The 11,871-nt window shown below is 40.5% G+C and overlaps 1 protein-coding gene across 2 annotated transcripts in view; it reads left to right on the top strand.

Annotated features, from left to right (window-relative positions):
- Positions 1 to 11,871, top strand: part of LOC147012669 (potassium voltage-gated channel subfamily KQT member 5-like) — a 285,958-nt gene that overhangs the window by 200,000 nt on the left and 74,087 nt on the right. For both annotated transcript variants that reach the window (XM_085853730.1, XM_085853732.1), the window contains exons 4-6: positions 193 to 368; positions 1,114 to 1,242; positions 10,842 to 10,952. In XM_085853730.1, the coding sequence (XP_085709856.1) occupies positions 193 to 368; positions 1,114 to 1,242; positions 10,842 to 10,952 (416 nt within the window). The remainder of the gene's footprint in view (positions 1 to 192; positions 369 to 1,113; positions 1,243 to 10,841; positions 10,953 to 11,871) is intronic.

Here is an 11,871-nt window from a genome sequence, read left to right on the forward strand (position 1 = left end):
ACTGCCCTGTCAGCTGTTTGGTGCTCAACAAATTATGAGCCTCCAACTGATGATCAGATCAGATCAAATCGGAGTTCCATCGGCAACAATTTACCCAAAATTAAGAAGGCAGAAGTAAACATCAGAAAATATTGATGCTCACAATCTGCGGTCTCACAGCAGTTTGTGTCTTCCTTTGTCCGTGCGTGGCAGACAGTATCGTGCTCGTCGCCTCCTTGGGAGTGCTTGTGACGGGGATGCAATGTGGCTCCCTGGGTGCCTCAGCCACACGAGGATTACACTTCCTGCAACTCCTGCGGATGATCGGAGTGGACCGTCGAGGCTGGATGTGGGAACTCCTCTGGTCCGTTGTTATGGAGCATAGCAAGGTGTGGTCTGATGTGGTGCCTCTACGGTTTTAGTTTTTCATTTTCATTCGTTTCTAGTTCTCTTTGTCGGCCTTACACGCACCGTTATCATTCGGGACTTGCTTTTCTTTAAACTCGCAATTCTTCGGAGTTGCAGGCACATTTGTGATTTACTGCCGGTCCATTTAACGTATGGGCTCTCATCATGAGATGTGCAATATCCATTTCTTGTTGCGCAGGTGTAACACGTAAAGGTGATATAAACTGTTAAGAATCAATTTCTGAGCTTCAGTCCAGCTGACATACAGCTGCTGACTTGCAGTCTATAAAGCCCCCCATGGCTTTTGGTGTGAAGATTATCTCGATGTGAATGCTTCTGCTGGAAGTGTTAAACGGAAGAAATGGGGATACCTTTACAGGAAACTGGCAGTTCTTATAAGTGACGGTCGGATGATTAGGAAGAGGGATAATCTTGATGCAGGTTTCTGAAAAGACTTCCAAGAGCCATTTTGATGCAAACAATCTCTTCCCCACGTTACAAATCCAGGCTTGAATCCCTTCTCTGAAGCCATTTGTTCTACGTGTGATTGTACAAGTTCCTACATTTGTGTTCAATGCTCTGGGTAAATAAAAAGGTTTCTATCAACCATTCTTAGTGATTTATGTTACTTGTCAAATGCTGATCCAGGTGTGACATTTCAACCATGTAAGACGGGTGAAAAGGTGGTGTTATCGTAACACTTGTCCACACCACCCCTTCCACTAGGAACTCGTCACAGCGTGGTACATTGGCTTCCTCATCCTCATCTCATCATCATTCCTCGTTTACATGGTTGAGAAGGATAACAACAAAAAACAGTTCCCGACTTTCGCCGACTCTCTGTGGTGGGGAATGGTACGTAAAATGTGGTCGTCTTTTGGATACATACAGTAAACCTATTTTGTGCACAGTTCATGTTCTCACCTCTTCTACGAGTAGTATTCTATGAGGATTGAGGGGAGGGAATAAGTCGGGTTCCTTAAAGGAGGTATATTAAGGCAAACAATATCTGAGATCGGCATAATTTTCCAGCCTGTGGTGTGATATAAATGGATAATTATAAAAATGGATAGAAAGGAATAATAAAGAAATGGCATAATCATTGGAACATCCGCTCTGAGTCTGGGAGGTCAGTGGTTCGAACCCTGGCCGACTCATACCAAATACTTTAAAAATGGTATGTGCTCCTTTTTTGCTTGACTTTCAGCATTTTCAAAGGATTGAGTACAGACAATCAACCATAGGTTGAGCAATCTTAGTGCAGGCTTTCATGGGCTGAATGACATCCTCCTGTGTTGAAGTTCCTTACTGAGGGAACTTGTAAAAATATAATGATTCGTTCAAGTTTGCAAAAATTTAACTGGCTCCCCTGAAGCACATATAGCATTTTTAGCTCTCCTGTTTGAAGAACAGAGAGCTATAGCGATAGCGTCAGCATCAGCGTGAAAATGTTAAAGTTTTTGGTGCAAGTTATTTAGAAGCTTGCCATTCATTTAATGTGTACTAGGATGCTGATATTTGGCATGGAGGTTCCTTTGGGGTATATTATTGATGTAGTGAAGTTGAAATTAAAAAATAATTTCAAATGTTTTAAATTTTTGACCTGTTTTGAACTTAACTTTTTTGTAGCACATCAACGTTAAAGTTTTTGGTGCAAGTTATTTTTTAGAAGCTAGCCATTCATTTAATATGTGTACTAGGATACTGATATTTGGCATGGAGGTTCCTTTGGGGGTATACTATTGGTGTAATGAAGTTGAAATTAACAAATGATTGAAAATATTTTTAAAATTTCAACCTAAGATGGTGTCAAAGCCACCCAATGCTCGCCTCTCTGGTTAATGTTGCCATCGTGGTTTTACAAACGTATTAATAACTCGATTACGTTTCTTGGAATGTTTTCGGGGACCTCAGCAACTAGTACAGTTGCCAAGGAGGCAAGGCTCACACTCTGAGCTGTACCTACTGGGCTGCAGTACCAGTAGGTGGTGCCTCTTCAGTTATGAATATTATTCGTTTGGATAAAGTTTTGGATTCAGCCCCTGTATACAAGTCATATATTTGAGATAGATTTTGTATATTCAACAGAATTGCACAACAGACACATAAGGACCTTCCGCTAGTTGGTGAGACTGAATCCAAGAGCAAAGAATGGTTTTCGAGTTATCAAAAATAAATGTTGGCTGATTAAAAAAAACGAAAAGAAAAATTACTTGCCAATAGAAAAGTTGATGACAACATTTGTGATTTAAACCAAACTGTTTCATGTCAAATGATTTGTGAAACTTTACCTTTCATCAGGTTTTAGAATAAGGATTATGTATGGAGTGATACATTTCAAACCAAACAATTAATCGCCATGTTTCAACATCATGTCGATGCATATGTACTTTAAAAGAAAGCCAGATTCCTCCTGGGGTTTACAAGAGACAAACCACATATACTATTGCTAATAAAAATTCCAGCTGTGATTTATTATTAAACACAAAACAATGATTTCACACCCAGTCTGGGTTTGTCAACTTCTGGATAGAAAGCCACTTTAAGGGAAGTGGATTGTTGCAGTGACAAGGGTCAAAAACTCTATTTCTTCTGTGTATGCAAGATGTGGTGGTTGAAGTGTGTGTGTGTGTGTGTGTGTGTGTGTGTGTGTGTGTGTGTGTGTGTGTGTGTGTGTGTGTGTGTGTGTGTGTGTGTGCGCGCGCGCGCGATGTATATGTGTGTACACATATAGGTGTGTAAGTGTGTGTGTGTGTGCGCGCGCGCGCGATGTATATGTGTGTACACATATAGGTGTGTAAGTGTGTGTGTGTGTGTGTGTGTGTGTGTGTGTGTGTGTGTGTGTGTGTGTGTGTGTGTGTGTGTGTGTGTGTGTGTGTGTGTGTGTGTGTGTGAAAATTGCTGTTGGCAGCAATCTCCACACGTGAGTGGGTTTCAGGAGATGGAATGCAGACCTACCAGGTCTCAAAGTACCTACGTGTGTTGTTGGTTGTCATCTTCATATAAGAGTTTCAGAGGGTGGAACAGAGTTCTCCCAGGTATCGAAGTATCCACATCTGTTTCGGTAAGGGCGGTCACGAATCGTGGATCAAGCTGTGAAGTTTAGTTCTCAAAGTTTTGTTCCGAGGGCTCTTTTGAGGATCATCACTGAGCTCCGGACAGCTTCCAACTGAAGTTTGTTTGCAGTAATATTCCCAGGGATGGTTTTTAAGATTTCTATGACGTTCTTCTTCATCATTCCCGTTGCTCCAATGATCACTGGTACAATTGCGGTGCTCTTCAGATTCTAGGATCTTTTCACTTCATTTTTGAGGTCTCGGTATTTGGTTATTTTGTTGATTTCTGCATTGTTCAGGCCAAAATCACCGGGAAATGAAACCTCATTTAGCAATGCCATTTAAAAATTTTTATACCAAAGTACGATATCTGGTAACAAGGCTTTGTTTGCTATGCTCACACTCGATGGGATCATCACTAGCAGCGGCGATTTCTTTACACGATTGGGGGGGGGGGGGAGGACGATGACCAGGTATTATGGGAAGTTGCCTCACAAGATTTTAGAGCCTATCAAGAACAAAACGTTACAAGGGATGTATATACTGTGATGGACAAGATACACATAAACACACATGAAATACAATGTAAGTGTAATGTTCACCTTCCCTTGGATGTATTATATACAGTGTTTACTCCATGTTAAAAGCCCCCCAAATGTGTCACGGCGGGTTTCTGTCCTGTTTATGAATTGTTGTGTTATCCCCTGTATGTTTACTTGATCGAACCGATCTTCACGTATGTGGTGTATTGCCAATGAATTTAACCACAGTTGTCCCATGGTGTTTCGGAGCCAGGTTTTCAGCTGATGGAGAGAACTGATTGAGCGCTCTGCTTGGTAGGAAGTAACAGGGCAAACAAGCAGTAGCTGGTGAAGTTTCTCCACCTGGTAGGAAAGACTCCTCATATCAGCTGATGTGGCAGTAAGTGCTCCCCGAGCATCGAAAACAGTTTGAGGGTGGAAATGCTGATGGAACATTTTCAACTGGACCGGAAGTGCTTCACAGTCGAGTTCAGGATACGTACCGATGCGATTTTTGTCCATTCCAGAAGTTAACATCGTTGTTTCCAAACACTGATGTGCAGCCAACCCAGTAGTTGATTCTGTGTTCAGTTGCTCATCTAGTTGCTGAAGGGCAGTGTCTACAATTGCAAACAATGCTCGTCTGTCATGCTCCAATTGAGGGTGGATCCAGGGTGGGGGGTTACCTGGTGCACTCAAAAGGGATTGGTTTTTTTTTCATATGTATTGAAGTGAATGTAACCGAAGATGTGATCTCGGAATGTGGGATCACCCAATATACCTCAGACCACAGGTGATGTTGGCCATAGTTTTCAACATGTAACTGGTTTGTACCATTCAGTTTGTTCCCACGGTGGATAGTTGATGATTTAACGAATTACCAGAATCATTTGTCATCGGAAATGTTTCTTTTCTCCTAACCATTCATGAACCAAGAAGTGAAATATGGTACCCCAAGTACCAGATAATCCAGAGTCCCTATCATTCTGTTTGAATTTGGCACTCGGTTTGTGTTTTCAAGACTCAAGAACATGCTGTTTGACCGTGAGAAATTCTCCAGGGTATACAATAGGCACCAAATGTGTTGTAGAAGAAATCTTTGTTATAAGTGATTCACATTGTTGAGATGATGAAGGGAAATGTTTAGCTGATGGAAAAAAACCCCCTATTTCTGATCGAAGGTGACTTCCATGTTAAACCTTGTTCAACACGTCAGAAACATTGATTTGTTTTGATAATGGCATCATTTGTTTCATTATATGTAATGTCTGCTTTACATTCAATTGGATTTTTATGATGAGACAATGATTAAAACAAGAAGACGACGTCGTGCATAGCACGATACTTCCGAAATCCATAAAACAAATTTGACCTCAAATATAATTGTTAGTTGAATTCAGTTTTCTCAAACAATAAAAGGCTCTTCACCATGTATATCACCTATTTATTTCTTTTGTGGCAATTCGGAAAACGTTTTTGTGGTTTTACCCTTTCAATTGGGAAGATATACACCCGCTTTGTATGCAGACTCTTTCTCTTCTTCTTAGTATGGTAAGCATGAAGAAAAAACACCTTTTAAAAAAATGTCAAATTTATTAATTATATTCTCCATATTCTCATAAGAAAGGTTTGTTGAAAATTTGATGACAAAAGCTCAAATGGTAAAGCAGAAAGTATCTCAAAATGCAAGCGGACAAAATAAATAAATAAACACGGAAGCAATTTAAAAAACCCGGGCGTCTCGCTCTGCGTGGCGAACGGGCCATACATTAGGCCCATTTGTACTTCCTGTGAAGGGAAAGAGATAAAAATATTGGGGGGGATATTGGCATTAGTTTGCCCACACAATAAATATGGGGGGGGGGATATGTCCCATCCCCCATCTCCCCACCCCCAGAACCGTTGCCCTTGATCATCCGGTCGTATGTGAGCGTTTCTTTCCTTGTTCTCAATGATCACTTTTGGTTCATGTTTCCATGAGTTGTCTGGGACTGGGATATTGAAGTTTTTTTTAGCTGTGCCAGTGGATTACTCCATGTACCTTGTTGTACCCTTATGTGTACAGCTGTTCTGACATGAGTTTTTTTTTTACATCCTAAAGAAGGTGGCTCATGCTTTCTGTTTCTACCTTGCACAATCTACACCTTTCTGATTGACTCAGTCACACCATTTTCATGAACCCACTCATGTTGTGTCCTTGGTCTTGGACACGAATAATGATTAGTTCTCTTTCGCAGTTGAGCTGACTTCTTCTTAGCCATTCCAATGGGCCTTCTTTGTCTCTGCCCAATCTGTCCAACTCTCCTTTTTTTAATATCTTCTTTCCCTTTTGTTGGTCTCCTAGTTGTCAATGTATACATGTTGATATTTCACTTTATATTTTTCTTTCGTTTTTTTTTTTGCTATCATTAAAACTGTATTCGTTGCTGTTTCGGTTTCATGCATGACATCTTCCATTTGCACCTGTCTTTGGAAAGTTTTTGCAAGGTGGGTTAGGGATACCTTCCCATGCTTGCTGTCTTCATGTTTTCCTACAAATTGGATTCTGTAGTCTTTTGAACTTTTCACGTATTCAGCCAGTCCGACATGTCATTCTGCGCACTTGGTTGAGTTCCATCAGGCCGCTACCTCCTAACTCCTCTTCTCGGCAGGTACATTCTCTGAATGCATTGAATTTTATTCAACATTTTGTAGATGGTGAGGAGTTTCCTTGTTTTGATATCGACTTTATTGATTTCCGATTGAGGTCAGTTTATTATTCCGCAGCTGTACTGGAATACTGGTATTGCTAGTTGGTTTGTAGCTTTGATTTTGTTTCTTGGGGTGAGGTATGTTTCACGATCAGCCTCGTTCTACTCAAGTGTTATTTGGTAATTGTTTTGCGTATTTGTTTGTGACATATTTGGTGGCCCTCTTCTACTCTGACCTATTTCTATGATGCTTTGTTGTCTCGCTCCTGTATTGTATCTCGGTTGATTTTTATGTTGTCTGTTTTTGTTGATTAACCCTGTACGTGTGTGTGTGTGTGTGTGTGTGTGTGTGTGTGTGTGTGTGTGTGTGTTAAATTGAAAGTGGAGCTTGGTACTCAACCTTCAAAAAACCTTTAAGCTCTGATGATGTTATAAATGTGGAATTCAAGAGCCAATTAGTTTATACTTTAGAAGATTAAAAAGGTGAAAAATAATTGCAAACTGGTTGATCACTTTACCATTCCTTTAATAGCCACTTTATATCCACTTTAAACTCTAAACCTGAGGTCCAGATATGCATGGGTTGTTCTATTTGAAAACAAAAAACATGTCAGCCTCATGGACACTCTCAAAGAATCCTGATAAATTATGAACTAATTGAGGCTCAGGGATGGACTGAGTATTGAAAACTATTTTGAACAAAACTTATGAGTGACTATGAAGTGCGAGAGAATATTTATGAATGACCTTTTAGATAACGGTATTCAGTTACACAGTACGACGAGTGAAGGGAAAGCTGTTCTGATCAGAGATATTGATCCCACTTTGAAGGAACACATTTACTCAAGAATTCTGATAAAATCGGAAATAACAAATGGATTTCTATCATTCAAAGTATTGCGGACGAATATAACAACAGCGTACATTCCTCAACCAAATAAAAAAAAGAAAATATGAATATATCAAGAGTAAGAGAAATCTGAGTCGATGTAGAAATGTTATAAGTATTTAGAGAATGAGATAATTTTAAAGATATTAGACCAGAAGAGAGACTAATGAGCTGTTCAAAATTGCTTATATTTTAGACATTGTTCCCCAGACATTAAATATTGCATGACATAAATGCGTTGGAGATTTTACGTTCATTTTGCAAACGCAGGAGCTGCAGAGAATATAATTAATTTCGATCATAATGCCTTGAGCCAGCAGGACATCATTGCCTTTGAGTTTGAATATCGAATCATGATCCAACTATAATTTCAGTTCATATCCAGGCCCCGCTATAAACTGTCACCCTGGTGTTTCGCATGCAGGGTGATACACCAGTGTGTGCGTCGTCCCTTGGAAGGACGTTAAACAGGATGACCCGTCTGTCAGCAATGGTCTTTGATGAAAGTTGAAGACGCCACGGTGTCTTTTTGCGAAGGGTCGGCGAGTTATCGCCGGCATGCTGAACAAATTACAAATTCTTGCCCAAACTACCAACGATACCCGACTGACCCCCTTGAGAAGGTGGGAATAATCAGTGTTGCGGTTGAAGAAATAGTAAATTATTTGGAAATTTGTAGTACGTGAAGCCTTCTCAAACAAGTTTTTACTCTTGAAGCCATATGCAGTATCTATCTAATATATAAAGCTCAATTCGTGTTTGTTTGTTCATTTTTTCTTTGTATATGGTTCAAAAACGAAAACACTACAAAACTAAATCCAACCAAATTTAGCATGTTGCTTAAGGATACCCCAAGTATGGTCCTGTCTGGGTAGCATATCTGGGGAAGGGTATACAGGGTGGGGGGAACACCCCAATTCACGATGTAAATATGTATCATATGGCACCCCTGCTGGTATCCGGAATTACAAATAATCTTCTTCTTATATAAAGAAAAGTTTAAACAACTCAACAATATGCATTACATTGGTGTTGAAATCTGAGTGAGAATAATTCCAACTTTTCAAAATGTTTCATTTCACTCATTTTAAGCAGAGGTTCAAACAAAAGCGAACAACACTAAGTTCCACAATGAAGAGGAAGTGATTTTCCATCCATCCATCCATTAGGACCATACTCTGTGCAGAGCATTGGTGCTGCCTAAGCACTCTTCTTGGCTATTGGACACAATCCTGGATGGGTCACCACTCTGACACAAGATACCAGCAAGCTGGCACTCATTTTGCCAACTTCAGAAGGATGACAGGCAGAGTCAGCCCAACCAACTTATTGAAGTCAACAAAGTGAAGACCATAAAGTTTAAATTTCAGACCCACAACGGTTCAGTGAACACTCTTGGAGCATGGATGAATGATGCAACATTTTTAAGATACGCGAGCATCGTCATTTCTCAAAATAAGTAGTTGTTGATCGATTGTTGCATTTTTCACTTTTTACATTCAATAAGGTTTCATTTATTCCTCACGATTTACAATCATGCACACCTCTACCCTCTCTTGGCTCTGTCCCTCCTAGGTTTCTGCGGGGTGCACCCCGTGTGCCAGTAACCCTCTTCTTGTTCAACTCCCAACATCCAGGCTCACTGCTCACCTCCAATCATTTCTTCCTCTTTTCTCTTGTCTGTGGAACCAACTTCCCCCATCTGTTCAGTCCCATTCTTCCCTCCAGGGATACAAGAGAGCTGTTCACCACGAGCTCATCACTTCCTATCTATACTCATGATCTCTGCTACCCCAAATTACACCATTCCCGAGCATTCCTTTTTCCATGATATTGTGATTTTTCCTCCTCTCCCTCACCTTTTTGTTTGTTAGTTGTCGGTTGGTTTGTTCCTCTTCTGTTTCATTCCTGTTTTCCCATACCTCTTCTTGCTGTGTTTCATTCAGTTTGTGTGCCGCTTGTTCACCCCCATGTGTCCTCCTCCCCCTCCCCTTGATCTCACTTTCACTTCCATTCTGCTCTTGACATATACAAAAAAAATCTAAACACCTCCAATAAGGATTCTCAAGAAGGCCAGAAACTATCCGTCAGATTTGGTTGGTTTGTTGGTTATTTATATCAAAGGTTTGTGTTCCCATCTGTTCCAATATTTTAAAAGAATCCTCCCTTTCAGTGAAATTTGAAATTATAATGTTATCATTGAAGTCGTAAACGAATCGGATGTGGCGACATAGAGAGCCAGGTTTGTGAGAGTCAACATGAATGAGCACGAGGGAATGCAGCCGCCTTTACAGCACCTGGTGTTGCCGGAGAGGGCCGAACTGTCATTTCTGCCAGTTTGATGATGTCTGGTTATGCGCCTCCAGAATAGGTGTAAAAATAAAATATAATCACATCCCACATGACACAACCTTTCTGCTTGCTTCAAGGTGGACATCTCCGCACCATGTCATTCATCTTTCTTGTTTTCTTCTTCTTTTCTTTTATCTAAAGATTTGTCTCAGGATAAAGAACCCTTTTTATAAACTTGTGTTTTTATTCCACTTATTTAAACTCACCCTCCTTTCATATTGCTTGTTTGCTGTGTACATTTTCAAGTATATCTCAGTATTGTACGTTGATGTTCAGATTTTTATATCATGAGAGATGGCCAACTGCTACAAAATAGTTTTTGTCATAACTTTAAACAGTTTCTTTGTTCGACAGGGTGCTGCAGAGGTCGCACACTCACTGTTGATCTGTGATTCCCAACCGGACTACGAATTGTGAGACCCGACACAAGCAGGGGTTGGCATCATGCAGTGCACCATCCCTCGTATGGACGATAAGCTGGATGTCCAGTTTGCTAGCATTAATTGGAGTACTTTATATATCCCATATCCCACGGTGTCTTTCACGAAAAGTCGGCGAGCTATCACCGGCACCCTGAACAAATTGCAATTATTTTGTCCAAATTAGAATGACAGGCCTGAACGCCCATTTTGTGAAAGACTGGGGTCAAAAATTTTCCCTGGCTGACCTCACAACAGGGTGAAAATAATTTAAACTATTGTAGTAGTAGTAGTAGTAGTAGTAGTAGTAGTAGTAGTAGTAGTAGTAGTAGTAGTCGTAGTAGTAGTAGTAGTAATAGAGTTTATTGATTTAAAAATATTTGTACTTATGAGTTGATGTTTTGAATCAAATGAGGGTTGATTATTCATAAAATAGAAATAAAAAGTGTTTTTTGTAAACCAAGACGTTAGACTCAGTAAAGTGATCTCACAGATAACGACGTGGTTGCTCTGACAACACTGCCCAGATTACACTCACCACGATTGGCTATGGAGATCAGTCACCATCGACTTGGCTTGGACGACTGCTCGCCTCGACGTTTGCGATCCTTGGCATCTCCTTCTTCTCGCTTCCTGCCGTAAGTCCTTCACACGCACAGTTATTTAAAACAAATTCCTTAAACGATTTTCTGGAATGAAGCTGATGCTTTTGCCATTTAGGATTGCTGATTTCCTTAGTCGAAATGAAAAGAGTTCATTACACAAGGACGTTATACTTTTATGCCACTCGTTCATGGTTCAGAGTTTGAATCTCAATGTTCTGTCCTTTAAAACGGTTTGTTATCAATGTCTTGAGTCTGACTCCAACAAGCCTTAGCCTTTTGTTTTTTGTTTTTCTATAATCATAAATCCGAATTAATTTTTGATGTGAGTGATGACAGATATTGTATGTATATATACATACGTGCACACACTAGCAAATACCACCCGCTGCTTTGCTGACGGGAATACTGAGCGGAGAGAAGCGGTGCTTCACAAGTTTCATTTGAACGGCTTTTATGTGCAAAGGCAAAGCATTGCATTCACATTTAAAGTATGTTTCAAATTATAGTAATTGTACAACCGCCCTATACCTCACCTTCACCACAATCCTCAAATGAGTTGTATTTATATTTTAACTTGATTTTTTTCATCCCAAATGTACACACAAACTTTTCATATTTCCGCAACAGTGCGATCTCACCCCAACCTCCTTTTCCTTTTCTTCCATAGCCACTTCAGTTCCTTCCTTTTCCCAAGTTTACTTTTGTCAATTTACTGACCTACTCTATGCCTGGTGTTGGCTTAATGGTTAAGGTAGTGGGCTTGGGATCCTCGGGTCCTGAGTTCAAATCCCGCTCAGCTGTTGAATTAACACCAGGTGGGGTTGACTCTGCCTGTCATCCTTCCGAGGTCGGCAAAATGAGTGCCAGCATGCTGGTATACTGTGTCGGAGTGGCGACCCGTCCAGGATTGTTCCCAATAGCCAAGGAGACTGCTTCGGCGGCACCAACGCTC

This window comes from Eptatretus burgeri, chromosome 14 (genome assembly GCF_056783735.1).
Source record: "Eptatretus burgeri isolate ZD-2024b chromosome 14, Ebu_testis_v1, whole genome shotgun sequence".
NCBI lineage: Eukaryota > Metazoa > Chordata > Myxini > Myxiniformes > Myxinidae > Eptatretus > Eptatretus burgeri.